Source organism: Xiphophorus hellerii, chromosome 6, assembly GCF_003331165.1.
Source record: "Xiphophorus hellerii strain 12219 chromosome 6, Xiphophorus_hellerii-4.1, whole genome shotgun sequence".
Lineage (NCBI taxonomy): Eukaryota > Metazoa > Chordata > Actinopteri > Cyprinodontiformes > Poeciliidae > Xiphophorus > Xiphophorus hellerii.
In genome coordinates, this window is record NC_045677.1 from 29,224,930 (window position 1) to 29,242,946 (window position 18,017).

The 18,017-nt window shown below is 40.4% G+C and overlaps 1 protein-coding gene across 3 annotated transcripts; it reads left to right on the forward strand.

The window, feature by feature from the left end:
• The first annotated feature begins 1,304 nt into the window (after nucleotides 1-1,304).
• On the forward strand, nucleotides 1,305-13,372 carry LOC116720937 (uncharacterized). 3 transcript variants are annotated; one of them, XM_032564455.1, is made up of 4 exons: nucleotides 1,305-1,815; nucleotides 2,133-2,208; nucleotides 2,858-4,516; nucleotides 13,005-13,372. In XM_032564455.1, the coding sequence occupies exons 3-4, from the start codon at nucleotides 2,898-2,900 to the stop codon at nucleotides 13,339-13,341; spliced, it is 1,956 nt and encodes a 651-aa protein (XP_032420346.1). In that variant the 5' UTR covers nucleotides 1,305-1,815; nucleotides 2,133-2,208; nucleotides 2,858-2,897; the 3' UTR covers nucleotides 13,342-13,372. The 3 variants fall into 3 exon arrangements, with proteins under 3 accessions (XP_032420346.1, XP_032420343.1, XP_032420345.1); XM_032564454.1 differs by lacking the exon at nucleotides 13,005-13,372 and having other exon boundaries at nucleotides 1,313-1,447; nucleotides 1,741-1,815; nucleotides 2,858-6,677; XM_032564452.1 differs by lacking the exon at nucleotides 13,005-13,372 and having other exon boundaries at nucleotides 1,311-1,815; nucleotides 2,858-6,677.
• Nucleotides 13,373-18,017: the final 4,645 nt, after the last annotated feature.

The following is an 18,017-nucleotide window of genomic DNA, read 5'->3' on the forward strand; positions in this document are numbered from 1 at the left end:
AGGCGTCTCAGTTCACTTCCAAACCAGCTGAAGTGGTTCACTTCTGTGTGAATACAGACCGGCCTCGATCTGAACTAAATGAAATATTTGTCTTGTTGAACTTCACGAGTTCAAAGAAGAAGTTGAGTCCCAAAGAAGCATGGCTGTTTGTGCATATACTAAAATGTGATTATATAATGGATGGATAGTACAATTAAAACTAATTCTCCTAGAAATACGTGACCTGTACCATCATGGATGTTAATTGAAAAAGTACAACAAAAGAACACAAAGGAATTGCAAATACAGTTGAGGAAGATGTAGAGAAAAAAATACTCCAGGAACTTGAAATGTTTTTCCCCAAACTGACTGAACCACATGCCTCAAAATCTGGCACAAGATATTATCATTTTTAAGTAAGCAGTTTTTTGAAATATGATCATTTTAAATAAATAGTGATTCTCAGTGGAATAACAGACCATATCTGCTGATCAGAGTGTTTCTCTGGTTTACACGTTTTATGGACCTTAAGAAGACCTAAGGCCTTGTTTTCTAATTTGTGGCAGATGGAATATGGGGTAACTGTGTTATCAAATGATTTTATGCTGAAACCAAGAACTGTGTTCACATTCATGCCACAAAGTTCGGCCTCTTTCCAGAGCGCAATGGACTCTGCTAGGATTGTCACTAGTAGCAGGTGATGTTCTCTATTCTTCCTGGTTTTTACTTCCCTGTATTAATAACTTTTACTTTTGCTAAGCAAAGTTATTTTCTTTCTTTTCTTTCTGACTCATATGGGGTTTTCACAGACGTCAAGTAAATTTTTAATCATTGAAATGTAGAGCAGAATCGTTTTGACTGATTTGGTCATTTTAAACTATTAATTTTTCCTGAACAAAGATTGAATGACTAAAGATATTTGAGGACATTGATATTTTAAAGTTTAAATTAATTCTGTCACTAATTGAATAATGTGCATGAAAACAGACACTATGCACAAACTCCCAACATCCCAACTCTCAACTTTTAACTTTCTACTCAATCACATTTTGATGTTGATGAGATAAAATCTCAGAATTAAACCTCTTAGTTATTCCTCTGTAGGTTTTATTAACATGTTATTCATGTTGGAAAAGATATTTTTTGGTATTGAAACAAAGGCTAAAAGTATCTTGAACTCTGATGAATTCTACACTTCATAAAGTTTTTATACAAGTTAAGCTGATTTCTGGTTGCTACAAGGAAGTATGCAAACATTTCACTTGCTTGAGGAAAGGACAGGTTCAAATATTTTCTGTATTGTTGAATGTGAGCCAGAATATTTATGATGATTTTTGTTTCATTCTGAAACAAAAACCATTTCACACACCTAAAAGTAGGTGTGTGTTTGCAAGTCTTTGTATATAAAAAGAAACGAGCCTAAAAGATCGCAGAACTCGCTCTCATCATCTCTGAAGAGGACCAGGAGGTAAGTTTTTGAGCAATGATTAATTTGTTTTCATCAACATGATGTAGAACTGCTTTTCGATGCGTCTCTGCCAGCACACCTGAATCAGTGATTGGGCCCTAAGCAGGAATCTGTAGAACCCGACTACAAACCGATGAAGTAATTCAGCCAGTTGTTTCAGGTGTTGGACCAGGGACACATCTGACAGCTGCAGGACATCAGTCCTGGTTCAGAGGATCTGGGCCAAAGTTTGTGTAGCTAATAATTTCTTTAAAACCAAATCCCACACAGTGACTACTTTTCTTTTATTTTAGTGAATTGATCCAGTTTAGCAAAACTCAACATCCTGCAGAACCTGATCTACAGACAGCAGAGAACGTTCAACAAAGGTTTGTATCATTTTATTTTAATCTATGCAAAGGTTTTTTATTATTATTTTTAAATGCATTAGTCAGATTTTAGAGGAGTGATGATTTAGTGTTCCAGTCTAAATCTACTTTTTGTATTTTTATCTGAATTATTTTTCTCTTCTGATTTTAAACTTCATTTTTTGTTGAGACTTCTAACTTCTGTTTCAGACGTTGCTCATTTCAAGGTGCATTTTATGATCCATTTATCAGTCATGTTTTCCTGTTTTCATTTAGAAATACCTGAAAGTTTCCCTTCAGCAGAACAAGAATATGCAAATAGATTCTGTGTTTTTCAGGAATCTGTCAAACTATTGGAAATCAAACGTTTTGAGATCATCTGGATCTGCAAATTGTTGCCAACACCAGACCAAGGTTTGTTATGAATCATCATAAGCTCAACAGACTTGTTTAAAAATATCAGTCATTATTATTCGTTGCTTTGCATTTTAGTTACCTGCTGCAGAAGAGACCAAATATCTACAATATTGGCATTAACAGCTAAAAACCAAAGATATATTTCACAGGACTTTGATTTCATTTCTTCCAGGATGTTGCAATGACTCTGATTGTTTCATCTTAAAATTACTGATTTTGTGGAACCTTTTTCAAATTTTAATCTAACATCATCAAAGCACATATTCTAACTGATTGAATGTCACAATACATTTTACGTTGTATAATATTTTGCAGTCAGATGTGGCCAAGCAGCTCTCAGACAAATTTATGTTTTATCATAAAATCATGATTTAATATGGAACCATTAAAACTAATGAAGGATTTAATCCTAACACATTTATGTGGCAGCAAAATCAGACATTAGGAAATATTTACATTTTGCTCAAAGTTTTTACGTCGTTTGAAAGCTTTAACACATTTTTCCCAGGAAGCCCATAAACATGGAGGATTGATGTTTTAAATTCATTAGCTCTTTAGCGGTGTAGGTGAATTTGAATCTTGATTAGACATAAAAGTAACAAGTTTTTACAGTTTCATCATTGTTCCTGTTTTCTTCTGACTCCAGGCAGATTGACACCGAAGAAGAACCAACACTGACAATCAGGATGTGCCTGTTATTGACCACACCTCTCTTCATTGCTGTGGTTGTAATACTTCTGTTACTCTGGCAGAACATCATCACTGTGACAGACTTAATCAAAGCAGGAAAGCAAGTTTCAGATGTAGTAATCCCAGCTTTGGATGATCCAAAGATATCAGGAGCATTAACACTAACCGTCACTGCAGTGTTCATTTTGACAAACTCACTGGAAACAACTCTGTTGGTTCTGGTTGATATCGCCCTGTGGTTGCATTGGCTCAATATCCTCCCACTGAGAGAGTTAATTAGGTTAGCTACAGAGTTTTATCAGTCAGTCGTACCGGGAACAAATCAGACCTGCACTGATTCAAAGCCTGAAGCTAAACGATTGGCTGATGTTGTTAAAGAAAAAAGCACTTTACTGACTTCACAAACCGGACATGCCGAGATTTACAAACTTCATCTAGAAGGGAAACAGATCAACATTAATGGCTGCAAGAGTTTCACTTTTGGAGAGAAATCTATGAATTGTAACAGAAACATCATGGTTCTTGGAGCTGCAGGTGCTGGAAAGTCCACTGCCATCAATGCGATGATAAACTACGTTCTAGGCGTTAGATGGGAAGACTCGTTTCGGTTTAAGTTAGTGGATGAAGGTCAGTCAGACTCACAGGTTCACAGTCAGACATCAGAAATCACAGTGTACAAACTCTACCACCAGGAGGGATTCAGGGTGAACTACTCCCTCACCATCATAGACACTCCAGGCTTTGGGGGAATCGGCGGCGTAGACAGAGACAAGGAGATCACAGAGCAGCTGCGAAACCTCTTTGCTAACCAGGAAGGTGTTGGTGAAGTTGATGCTGTGTGTTTTGTAGTTCAGGCAGGTCTAACTGAACTGACATCAACACAAAGATATGTGTTTGATTCAGCGCTGTCAATCTTTGGCAAAGATGTGGCAGAAAACATCAGGATCCTGGTGACGTTTGCAGACGAGCAGCAGCAACCAGTTGTAGAGGCCATCAAAGTGTCCGGTGTCCCATGTCCTAAAGGTGCAGACGGGCTGCCAGTTCACTTCAAATTCAATAACTCAGTGCTGTTTGCTAAAAACAAATCCTTAGTGGCAAGGGTTTGGTCCAATGAAGAGAAAACCTTTGAGTATTGGAACATGGGGACAAAGAACATGGCCGGATTTTTTGCTAGTCTAGCTAACATCAAAACCATAAGATTGACAATGACCAATGAGGTTCTGAAAGAAAGAAAGCACCTGGAAAGTACAGTGGAGGAGCTGCAGAAGCAGGTTAAACTTGGCTTAGCCAAGCTGGAGGATATCAGGGAGACAAACGACAAACTCAAAGAGCATGAAGCAGAAATCAGAAAGAATGAGAACTTTGAGTTTGATGTTACTGTAAAAAAGAATGAGCAAGTTGATATTTCTCACACTGGGAAGTTTATCACCAACTGCATGCAGTGTCATGTTACCTGTCACTTCCCTTGTAACATAGAAAAAGATGCGGATAAAAAAGGATGTGATGCAATGGACAACGATGGATACTGTAAAAGGTGTCCAGGGAAATGTTTCTGGAATGTGCATTTTAACCAGAGCTTCAGATGGGAATATCAGGAAATTTCTGAGAAGAGAACATTGAAAGAACTGAAAGAAAAATACGAGAAAGCCTTTGGACAGAAGGTAACCTTAGAGGAGCTGATGAAAAATCTGATGTCAGAGTATCGATCTATGCAGGATGATGTGGTGAAACTGATTGCAGAAGCTGCAAAGTGTCTGAACAGACTGAAAGAGATAGTCCTGAACCCAAACCCCCTTACTACTCCAGAATACATCAACATGCTCATTAAAGGAGAGGAACAGGAGGCCAAGCCAGGCTGGGAGGAGAGAGTTCAGTCTCTGATGAAAATGAAGGAGAAGGCAGAGATCATAGCTAAAGTAGAGAAGGGAGAGGAAATCCTGGTGAATCAATAATCTGCTGATGCCGTCACAACAAATCTAAACTCAGAACTGTGCCAAGGTGAGACTAAAATAGGTTTACTTCCACAAGTGGAATATGATGTGTGTGTGTGTGTGTGTGTGTGTGTATATTTATATAAGCTTTATCAGACTTTGGGTTTATTTCAAGTGAAACGGACATGTGAGCAGAGAAAACATGGGAGTGGGAGCTTAAAGAGAGACAAGGTAAAAATTTAGAGGGAAAGAAACGGGTGACATTAGAGGACATGATTGTTTTAATCAACAATGATAAAGAAAATATACAAGTTTACCAAAACCTGTAAGTTACAGCTAAAGTTTGATTGACCTATCATTCACCAACTTTTTTCTTAGTGTTTTTCAAAATTATGCAATTTTATCTTAATGATGTCATAAGATCATGAATAAAAATGTAAAGAACCACCTGGAATTTTCTCCATGTTATTTTGAATCCAATTGATTCAATTGTTATCATGACTTTGGTTTTAATAGGAAATTATTTCAGTCACCCAAACTGTAGCAGCTATATTAGTTATATATATATATATATATATATGTAAATATATATATTATAGCCACCTATAAGGTTCTGTTCATCGGGAGGATATATACAGTAAATCCTATTTTAATGAAAAATTTACCGTACCTTAAAGTTTTCTATTTAATTTATCTTTTTTTTTTTTTTTTGCGTTTTTTTGTTGTGGTTAATTTTATTGAATTTCTAATTAATTAGAGGGAAAATTGTATCTTCTTTGTGAATCATCTAATTCTTATGAGCAGTTTAATATATGAAACTTTTTACTATAATGTTTTTAGTTTATCTTCGGGGTTTCAATGTGTCTTTGTGTCACATATATTTGATTTTGTGTCGTTCCATTTTTAATTTTATCTGGTTGCACTGCTGCTTACTGTTGAGAATATATAACTGTGTTTTCCTCTTCTTTTGCTATTTGCATGCTCTTATATACATACATGCACTCAAATGTTGGGGAACGTCTTCAAAGCTAAGGCTAAAGGAAATGACACACTAGCGAACGCCCTCTTTATGGCGTAGCTTAGATAGAAGCTAACAAAGGGAATTTAAAACCGTTTGATGCCATTTTGTTCTGTCGGCCCGTAAGGACAACATGAACAAATTTATAAGCTTCATTTCAGTCTTAATAAATGGAATTTATGAATTCAACTCCACTGACTTTTCTTCCACTTCATACATTAAGAGCCTAATGGAGAAAGGATAATTCTCCACATTATATAACCATCTCATGCATGTAACACTGATGGATAAACTGATAACGGCAGGCCAACATCCCCTAGCGAGTTTGTAGAGTGAGGCAAAGACAAAATCATCCATTATTTGCTTCTCTTTGTTTCACCCTTAAGATGTGCTGAGTGAAGCCCAGCAGTGCAGTCAGTGAATGGCACTGCTCCATGTTAATATTCATCCAAAATACGTTAAAGATCTGCTGCTGTTGTTTCAACCTTCCAGACCTCAGAGGTCTGAATATAGAGAATCAGCTTCTCTGCACCTCAAACCTGGAACAAACTCTCAGAAAACTTAAAAACAGCTAAAACTCTGAGTCCTTTAGATCAAGGCTTAAACCCAGCAGAGTTTATTATGAACCATAATAAATGGAACATTGACCAACTTATTGGGTGGTTTTAATGATGTCACTTGACAAACTATGTCTGTTACTGGTTGTCACAGTTGTTGACTGTATGATGTGTTCATGATGTTTTTGTGTTTTCATGATGTAAATAACTCTGAGCTCCACTGTTGCAGATATATAATATACAAAAACAAATAAACTTGATTGATTTGAATATCTTGTAATACTTGATCATTTTTGGCATTTGGTTTATACTTAACTAAAAATTAATTATTTCTCTATGTAATAATCCTGAAGGGTTTATTGGAACTGGAAAAATGAACCTGATTGTTGCAGGATAAAAAATATGCAATATAACATTAGTGTCATCTTCAATATAACATTTGTCAAAAAATCCTTAAAGTGAACAGACTAATTATTACCTCATGTTTCCACACTGACACCAACCTCAGACTCCAGTGGTATCATTGCTTTTATTTTTTGTCCAATTTAATTAATTTTTTGTAACGGCTTAAATTTTGGATTCAATTGCATGAAAAGAGATGTTATTACATTCCTTTGGTTCTTTGGTTTGTTCCTTTTATTGTGGATTATGTTCTACAGGTCTTGGGATGTGTCATGAAACGGTGTGGTGCGGGGTGGTGAGGCAGACGCAGCGGACCCAGGTCAGATGAATATGATGATTTTAATTATAAATAAGTCCAACAACGAACAGCAGGCACATGGAAATACTGACGACAACAAGGCTAGACGTTGACATAGACGAGGACCCGACGAGGAACAAAGAACACAGGTGGAGTTAAATACACAGGGGGTAATCACAGAACGAGACACACCTGGGAACAATCAAGGGGAGGACAGGACAACGAAGAGACTAAGGACACAGAAAACTCTAAATAAACACAGAAAAACACAGATCCTGACAGTACCCCCCCCTCAAGGGCGGCTACCAGACGCCCAAAAAACAAAAACACAACAAGGGTGGGCGGAGGGGCGCTGGACGGGGGGCCAGAGTTCAGAAAAAACAAAAAACAACCCACCATTGTGGGCGGAAACACAGGGAGGGCCAAGAGTCAAAAAACAACAAAAAACTACCCACAAGGTGGGCGGAGGCAAAGGAGGCGGGAACCACGGAGGTGGTCCGGCGGTCGTCCGCGGCGCTGGAGGCGGGAACCCCGGAGGCGGTCCGGCGGCCGTCCGCGGCGCTGGAGGCGGGAACCCCGGAGGCGGTCCGGCGGCCGTCCGCGGCGCTGGAGGCGGGAACCCCGGAGGCGGTCCGGCGGCCGTCCGCGGCGCTGGAGGCGGGAACCCCGGAGGCGGTCCAGCGGCCGTCCGCGGCGCAGGAGGCGGGAACCCTGGAGGCGGGACCCCCGGAGGCGGTCCAGCGGCCGTCCGCGGCGCAGGAGGCGGGAACCCCGGAGGCGGGACCCCAGTAGGCAGTCCAGCGGCCATCCGCGGCCCTGGAGGTGGCGATGACGAGCCCCCCGAGGTAGGGTCTCTGGTGGAGCACAGGGGGTCTCGGTCGGAGCACAAGGGGTCTCGGTCGGAACGCTGGGGGTCTCGGTCTCGGGTGGAACGCTGGGGGTCTCGGTCTCGGGTGGAACGCTGGGGGTCAGGGTCTCGGTCGGAACGCTGGGGGTCTCGGTCGGAACACTGGGGGTCTCGGTCGGAACGCTGGGGGTCTCGGTCGGAACACTGGGGGTCTCGGAAGGAACACTGGGAGTCTCGGAAGGAACACTGGGAGTCTCGGAAGGAACACTGGGAGTCTCGGAAGGAACACTGGGAGTCTGGGGAGTCAGGGTCTCGGAGGGAACGTAGAGGGTCTCGGGAGTCGGGGTCTCGGCGGGAAATCCGGCTGATTCGGCCTCCGGTGCGCCGGCTGGAACGCCGGCTGATTCGGCCTCCGGTGCGCCGGCTGGAACGCCGGCTGATTCGGCCTCCGGTGCGCCGGCTGGAACGCCGGCTGATTCGGCCTCCGGTGCGCCGGAGCGAAGCCTTGGAACCGGCTGCGGAGGCGAGCCGCAGCGAAGCCTTGGAACCGGCTGCGGAGGCGAGCCGCAGCGAAGCCTTGGAACCGGCTGCGGGGGCGAGCCGCAGCGAAGCCTTGGAACCGGCTGCGGAGGCGAGCCGCAGCGAAGCCTTGGAACCGGCTGCGGAGGCGAGCCGCAGCGAAGCCTTGGAACCGGCTGCGGGGGCGAGCCGCAGCGAAGCCTTGGGACCGGCCGCGGAGGCGAGCCGCAGCGAAGCCTTGGGACCGGCCGCGGAGGCGAGCCGCAGCGAAGCCTTGGTAACGGCCGCGGAGGCGAGCCGCAGCGAAGCCTTGGTAACGGCCGCGGAGGCGAGCCGCAGCGAAGCCTTGGTAACGGCTGCGGGGGCGACAGCTCCGGAAGGCGACGAGGGGCCGGGTGCACCGGCGGCTCACGTCGCTGTCTCCGGGCTGACCGTGGAGGTGGCGGCTCCGGAAAGCGACGAGGGGCCGGGTCTGCCGGCGGCTCACGTCGCCGTCTCCGGGCTGACAGCGGAGGTGACGGATCCGGAAGGCGACGAGGGGCCGGGTTCACCGGCGGCTCACGTCGCTGTCTCCGGGCAGACAGCGGAGGTGACGGATCCGGAAGGCGACGAGGGGCCGGGTTCACCGGCGGCTCACGTCGCTGTCTCCCCCGGCGTGAGTAACGGCGGGGGCCGAATCCGGAGGGCTTTGGGGTGGTGACTGGTGGGATCTGACATTTTCTAAATGCCAGGGTATAGTCTGAGTCCAGTCCCATCTCCTCCAGCAGCAGCGGAGATGGCAGGATCTCTACGTCCTTGTAGAGATCCCGCTGAGCCAACTCCAACTGCTGCTGGAACCATGCCTCCTGGTCGTGCTGGGCCATATGCTGCAGTCTCACCGTTCGGTATGGTCGGGTCCTTCTGTCATGAAACGGTGTGGTGCGGGGTGGTGAGGCAGACGCAGCGGACCCAGGTCAGATGAATATGATGATTTTAATTATAAATAAGTCCAACAACGAACAGCAGGCACATGGAAATACTGACGACAACAAGGCTAGACGTTGACATAGACGAGGACCCGACGAGGAACAAAGAACACAGGTGGAGTTAAATACACAGGGGGTAATCACAGAACGAGACACACCTGGGAACAATCAAGGGGAGGACAGGACAACGAAGAGACTAAGGACACAGAAAACTCTAAATAAACACAGAAAAACACAGATCCTGACAGGATGTTCAGTGACAAATTTATTAAATTAAATTCTACACACTAATACTCCATTATGACTGTGTGGATTTTTTTTTATAAGTATACTAAAAATGAAAATAAACAATAAAACATATATATGCAATCAGATCCTTCACATAGTGCATTGTTGATGTGGGACTGGAGTTAAAGACCTTCTGCTCTACAGAGTATAAATAACGTTCCTTTGTGATTCTCCCATTTATAAGATCTTCTATCAGGGCCAATGAATTAATCAAGGACATAAACCCAACACAGAACTGGAAATGGGTTTGATTTGACCAACATTTTAGTGAAGTATTCTGTGTGTATATATTGCCTGCATAGTATGTGTGGAACAGATGGTAGGATTATTAATTATGGTGAATATATATTTAAAGCTAAGACACATGACCTGTACCATTATGAATGTTGATTGAAACAATACAACAGGAAGAGTTAAAGGGGATACTGATAAAGTTGTGATAAAGTTGAGGAAGTTATAAAGAAAATTGCATCACCACCATCATGGAACAGAAGTGAAAGTATTCCAAGAGCTTGAAAAGTTTTTCTTTTTTTGTTGCTAGACTCATTGAGCCACATACCATAGAGAAAACTCTTTCACAAGCATTTAGTCATTTTTAAGTAAACAGAAGTTTCCTAGTAGAAAAGTTATTTGAAATTCTCTGTGGCATATGCCGAAGTGGAGGCATGCAGGCCAAATCCGTTCCGCCATGAGAGTTTGTGTCGCCGTCTAGAAGGCAACATGAATGGAATCTTAATGATCAGTTAGTCTTAACAATCAAATCAAACATCTTTCAGTTTCCTGCCAATTTGTCAACATGAAGAGGTTCAATATTCAAAGTAGTCATTGAATGGTACAGGTTTTTATTAGCATTTGAACAGTCTAATGCAGGGGTGGGCAACTCCAGGCCTGGAGGGCTGGTCTCCTGCAACCTTTAGATGTGTCCCTGCTTCAACACACCTGAGTCAAATAATGAGGTCATTAGCAGGAATCTGAAGAGCCTGACTGCACTGAGGAGGAGATTAAACTATTTGATTGAAGCAGGTTGAACCTGGGAGACGTCTAAGAGTTGCAGGACACCGGCCCTCCAGGACCTGGATTGGCCACCCCTGGTCTAATGTGTAGTTTTATCAATGGTTCAACATGAGAACAAGTTTTGTGCATCTTGTATAAGGAATTATTTTACATAAAATGGCTTTTGTCTTGGTCATGCTGCAGTGGACCAGATATAGTTGAAGGAAGTTTTCTGTACATGTTTTCTGTATCTCAAGGAAACTTAAGAGGCTCGACACACAAGAAGCACAAAGGTTTTCCACCACTTGAGGTGAACCCAACACACGCGATAGTGACAGTACTGCCAACAGCGACGAGTTGATGCCAGTGAGTCGCATAGCTAGCCCCTGTGTGCACGTCTACATGTATGAGCTCAAACTTTTACATACATGGATTACACCAGTCGCTTGGCTGAAAGAGGGCAAACCGAAATTAATGGAGAGTGAGTGATGTCGCCGCTCGTCAATAAATTCAATTCATTCTATTTATATAGAGCCAGTTCACAAAAACCGTCATCTTAGGCAGGTCACTAAAAAGCCAGTTCAACTATACATATAAAATATTACAATTAATCCTAGCTTTCAAACAGAGCAGTTATCTCAATTATTCAAAATAGTTTAAACAGTTTTCTATCTATGGAATCAGTAGACAACCGTTTTGTCAACCTTGCAGCAATTCCTCATACCAAGCATATCCATCATGGGAGAGGAAAAGAAAATTTCCCCGTGAACAGGAAGAAACCTGTTAAAGGTTTAGAATCTCATCAAAATAATTGTATTTTTATTTCCTGATGTTCAAAATGCATGCTACTAAGTAAAGATATTTTCTTCCTGATACAGTTGCTGACTCGTATACTAGCGTTTTTAATTAAGTCAGAAAGATGTTAATTGTCTGAAGGTAGAGCAGAATCTTTCTGGTCGATTTATTTGTTTTGAACTGAATTTATCCTGAACCAAAATCAAATGAATAATTAAAAACTTTAGAGGACATCAATATATCTTTTAAAGCTTAAATCAATCCTGTTATTGACTGAATAATGTGGCTGAAAACAAACACTCTGTACCAACACACACAAAACTGAAACCAGTTTTGACTTTTTACTAAATCACTACAGTTGGATATTTTCTATTATTAAGACTTTATCACTTTTGACAACATTTTTGAACTTATACACACTAAAATTACTTTAGGCCACAGGTGTCAAACTCCAGTCCTCAAGGGCCGCTGTCCTGCAGTTTTTAGATGAGCCACAGGTACAAAAACGCTGGAATGAAATGACTTAATTACCTCCTCCTTGTGTAGATCAGTTCTCCAGAGCCTTACTAATGACCTAATTATTCTAGTCAGGTGTGGTGCAGCAGAGGCACATCTAAAAGTTGCAGGACAGCGGCCCTTGAGGACTGGAGTTCGACACCCCTGCTTTAGGCTATTCTGCAGTTTTTAATGAGTTCATCAAGCCGTCTGCTTTTCAATTCTCTCCCTACAAGTGACCTACCAATGTTTCACTTGCCAAAATAGTTATGGTGGTTTTTGTTTCATTCTCAGTAAAAATATTTGCGTGTTTGTCTTTGTATTACAGAAGGAGCATCTCTAAAACATCACAGAACTCACTCATAATCTTTGAAGAATAATTAGAGGTTAGGTTTTGAGCAATGATTAATTTGTTTTCATCAACATGATGTAGAACTGCTTTTCGATGCGTCTCTGCCAGCACACCTGAATCACTGATTGGGCCCTAAGCAGGAATCTGTAGAACCCGACTACAAACCGATGAAGTAATTCAGCCAGTTGTTTCAGGTGTTGGACCAGGGACACATCTGACAGCTGCAGGACATCAGTTCTGGTTCAGAGGATCTGGGCCAAAGTTTGTGTAGCTAATCATTTCTTTAAAACCAAATCCCACACAGTGACTACTTTTCTTATATTTTAGTGAATTGATCCAGTTTAGCAAAACTCAACACCCTGCAGAACCTGATCTACAGACAGCAGAGAACGTTAAAAACAAAGGTTTGTATCATTTTATTTTAATCTATGCAATGTTTTTTTTTAAACACATTAGTCAGTTTTTACTATGATGGACAGCCGACCTGTCCAGGTGACCCCGCCTCTTGCCCGGTGACCGCTGGAGATAGGCACCAGCATCCCTTGCAGTCCCATTAGAGATAATCGTGTTAGAAAATTGATTGATGAATAGTCATTTTTTAGCAGAGTGATTAAGTGCAATGCTTCAAAATTTATAAGAGAACAGTGAAAGAGCTGAAAGAAAAATACGAGAAAGCCTTTGGACAGAAGGTAACCTTAGAGGAGCTGATGAAAAATCTGATGTCAGAGTATCGATCAATGCAGGATGATGTGGTGAAACTGATGGCAGAAGCTGCAAAGTGTCTGTACAGACTGAAAGAGATAGTCCTGAACCCAAACCCCCTTACTACTCCAGAATACATCAACATGCTTATTAAAGGAGAGGAACAGGAGGCCAAGACAGGCTGGAAGGAGAGAGTTCAGTCTCTGATGAAAATGAAGGAGAAGGCAGAGATCATAGCTAAAGTAGAGAAGGGAGAGGAAATCCTGGTGAATCAATAATCTGCTGATGCCGTCACAACAAATCTAAACTCAGAACTTATTAGACATTAATTTGGGTTTATTTCAAATGAAATGGATATGGGATTGGGGGAGTTTAAAGAGAGACGAGGTAAAAATTTAAAGGGAAAGAAGCAGGTGACATTAGAGGACACGATTGTTTTAATCAGCAATGATAAAGAAAATATACAAGTTTATCAAAACCTGTAAGTTACAGTTAAAGTTTGATTGACTGACCTATCGTTCACCAACCTTTTTCTTAGTGTTTTTCAAAATTATGCAATTTTAACCTAATGATGTCATGAATAAAAATGTAAAGAACCACCTGATTGAAACAATACAACAGGAAGAGTTAAAGGGGATACTGATGAAGTTGTGATAAAGTTGAGGAAGTTATAAAGAAAATTCCATCACCACCATCATGGAACAGAAGTGAAAGTATTTCAAGAACTTGAAAAGTTTTTCTTTTTTTGTTGCTAGACTCATTGAGCCACATACCATAGAGAAAAGTCTTTCACAAGCATTTAGTCATTTTTAAGTAAACAGAAGTTTCCTAGTAGAAAAGTTATTTGAAATTCTCTGTGGCATATGCCGAAGTGGAGGCATGCAGGCCAAATCCGTCCCGCCATGAGAGTTTGTGTCGCCGTCTAGAAGGCCATATAATAAGAATGTTAGTTAATGTCATCAATCAAAATCGATTACATTTAATCTGATTAATGCCAATTTGTCAATATGAGAAGTGGTTCAATATTTGAAGTACACATCGAATGGGAGAGCTATTTATTAGTATTTGAACCGTTTGTCGATGTGAAATTTTATCAATACATTCTTCCACAACTAATACTTTGAGGACATGATATTAATACAACCCAAAAATGAGTTTTGGTCTAGAGGATCATTTTAGATGAAGGAGGTTTTGTCTTGTTGTTGCAAACAGATGTTGCCTCATTGCACAAGTTCCTTAGGAAATGAATGTAGAGGGAGTTATGTCTCCTCTCATGTCAAATTCAATTAATTTTACTTATATAGAGCTAATTCATCAAAAATGTCACCTTGACATGTTGTAGTAATGTAATGGTAATGGTATAATAATGCAAGAACACATTCTCAAAGATCAATAAACTTTAAATTCTAATGAATATTAAACAATCTTTCTGGAAAACATTTTAAATATCCAGAATAATTAAACATCTGAAAAAACAAAATTACTCATGATGTCTCTGTAAACACAATTATTTTTAACAGAAAGGCTAGTTAAGACCAAAGCACCAGACTGAAGACGTTTTCTGTACAAAGAAACAATAAATCATGCAAATGGAAATTGATTTTCTTTTATCACGTAATTGATTTATTGCTTATTGCGACAAGCCTACATAAAGTACATTACAATTAATTCTAGTTGTCAAGCAGAGCAGTAATCTCAATTAATTATTCAAATTAGTTTAAACTGTTTTCTGTCTCTGTAATCAGTAGATGATCCCTCATGTTTTGTGAACTTTGCAGCAATTCCTCATACCGAGCACATCCATCACGGGAGGGAAAAAAATCCCCTTTAACAGGAAGAAAACCCCAGCAGAACCAGAACCTGGCTCAGTACTACTGACCATCTGGGGGTTTGAGAAGACACTAAAACAAGCAGATAAAATGATTTAGAAATATTTTCTCTGTTAAAAGCAAAATGCTAAGCAAAGATTTTCATCCTGGTGTTCTTGCTGAACAACATGCCGTTTTCTTTCCTGGTGTTCAGAAAGCTAACCAGTACAGTTGCCGACTCGTATAGTAGAGTTTTTAATTAAGTCAGAAACATATTTTCAACCATTTAAAGGTAGAGCACAACTGTTCAGGTTGATCTAGATATTAGTTATAAAACTAATAATTTATCCTGAAACCAAAATCAAACTAAAAACTTGAGGATATCAAAATATCTTTTAAAGCTTAAATCAATCTTATTATCCACTGAATAATGTGGCAGAAAACCAAATCGCTTCATTTGGATCTATTCTATTCGTAAGACGTTTACACTTTTCATAACATTTTTGAACTTTTACAAATTACCTCAAACTCTTCTGCAGTTTTTAATGAGTTCATCAAACAGTCTGCTTTTTTATTCTGTCCCTACAAGGAAATATGCAAATGTTTCACTTGCTTGAGGAAAAGACAGATGTAAAATGTTTTCTGTATTGTTGAATGTGAGCCAAAATAGGAACAGTGGTTTTGGTTTCTTTCTCAGTAAAAGTAGGTGTGTGTTTGCAAATCTTTGCATAAAAGAAGGAGCATCTCTTGAACCAAACAGAACTCACCCACCATCATCTCTTAAGAATAATTGGAGGTAAGTTTTTGAGCAAGGATTTTGTTTTCTAAAACATGATTTCTTTCAAGAAACTTCATTTGACAAATTGCCCAATATTTTTGTGAATTAACCCAGTTTTTCAAAACTCGACACCCTGCAGAACCTGAACGCAAAGAACAATCAACAAAGGTTTGCATCTTTTTACTTCATCTATGCAACTTTTTTTGTAAATACGTTATTAGTCCATTGTTATTTAATTTGTCCCCAGACTAAATCTACTTTCTGCTTTGATTTCCTCCCACAATCAAATGTCTAAAGGTGGAGAGATTTGGAGGAAAAAGTTTTTTGAAAACCTATTTCTTAATATTCCTCTGAATTATTTCTGTCTCTTCCTTCTGATCCACATTTTGGTGTTCAAACCTCTAACTTCTGTCAGACTTTGCTATTTATGCTGCATTTATTTCATGTTCTATTCATTTATCTTGTAAACAACCGTGATCTTAAATACATTTTACTTACACTTACTGACATTTGTTCTGGCTTCATTGAGAAACATGTGAACTTAATGTTTTCAGAACAATTTCTAAATGCATTCTGTTCATTTCAGGAATTTGCCAGATTGCAAAATCCAAAATACGTCAAAATCATCTGGATCTGCAAGTTGTCTTGCCAACACCCGACCCGACCCGACCCAGGTTTGTCCTGAATCAACTTAGCTTTACAAGTTTAAAAAACCCCCAGAAAAAACCCACCATCATTTGCCTTTTTACTATGCAGCTGAGTTACCTGCTGCTGTTCAGACCAAATATTTGCATTATTGGCATCAACTTACACAAAAACTGAGGATATGAATTAAAGCAATACTTCCCAAAGTGGGCTCTCATTTTCCAGGAGACATGCAAGAAGGACGTAGGGGTTGGAGAGAAAACAGCAAAATCACTTGTTCACATAAATACACTGAGGCACCTTCTGACATTACTAAATACACGTGTAAACACTACCATCTAGTGTTCAGCAAAATCATAGCATCCATCTACAACATGAATAGATGCTGTGGATTCATAGGAGAGTGAGACAATGGGTGGGACTTACCTGTCAGTCAAAGCAGCCTTCACTCAACTTCTTGTTGGCGCTGTGAAGAAATGGACAGATCGCTCAGAAAGAAAATGTGCCAGGCCAGATAGTCCAGCATGACTGTGGACAGCAACTACGACACAAATGGTGTTGGGAACAACGTTGTCTCTGACCAAGAATCAAAAACGTCTAAATATGATAAAAGTTGCATTGCTCTGGGATTTACATGCAGGAATATTGGTGGATTTCCTCCAACACTGTATATCACACAACGTAATGAAGCTTTTACTGTTGCAAAGACATTTAGAAAAAAAACATTCACATTTGAAAAACAAGCCACTGGAGTATTTAAAGAGTTGAGATCACTTTGTACCAGTAAGACTTGCTTAGGGGAGATCGATGCTGACTACAAGAACAGACTAAAATCATATTTTACAGTGCGTTACACAGTGGCTAAAACCAGCAAGTGAAAGACTTGATGTGACCTCCTGCCACAGACATGGTTGGGACAATGCTGGGAGAAAAGGCTAAGAAAAACTGTACAACCAATGCCTTTGTCACATTTGTCTCTGTGCCTTTCTAAAATGGCAAAGAATGACTTAAAACAGCTATGACTGAATATGAACAAGAGTTTAGTACATGTTATGCCCTAAACTGATGGGGTTGACAGCACATCTCTATATACATGCAATACATTAATGAAGGGACAATTAAGGAGGGCAAGGTCTTCTGTAAGCTTCTAGAAACAAGAACAACATCAGAGGAAATTTAAAAATACTCAACAGCAATTAAACAAGTGGTGGAACGGCACCATGCTGAGCTCATCGTGTGAACTACTTAGTCCAACTAAGATCAACTTAATGGATGAACATTATTGTGCTGAAGTGATTAAGGGTCAGAAAGATTCTTAAAGAATTAGAGGTCAAATTTCAAAGCATTCAATTGCAAAGTCAAATTTATTTTATTTTTGGTAAATACAGCATTTTTATAGTAACTGAAGGTAACAAAGTTACTTAATCGCGCTATAAAATAGTATCTGCCTGGGAAATACATATTACTCCTTTAGCAGGGGAACTTAGAAACACAAATGATGGATAGATCGATGTTGTGGATCCATTAACTGGTTACTTCCTTGGTGTTTGTGAACAAGAATTTTAGCAATTGCATAAATGACCAGAAGATCAGATATAAAAATACCAAATTTTTCCAGACGTAACATTTTGGTTTCTGTTTTCTTGTTTAACAGGCTGATTGACAGCAAAGATCTGTACTGACCATCAAGATGTGGCTGTTACTGACCATAACTCCACTCATA

What these genes read in the sequence shown, in the direction of transcription:
- LOC116720937 (XM_032564455.1), top strand. Translation starts at nt 2,898, where the DNA reads ATGTGCCTGTTATTGACCACACCTCTCTTCATTGCTGTGGTTGTAATA. An exon ending in GAAATTTCTGAGAAGAGAAC is followed by an intron (nt 4,517 to 13,004) that starts ATTGAAAGAACT and finishes TTATAAGAGAAC; the next exon opens with AGTGAAAGAGCTGAAAGAAA.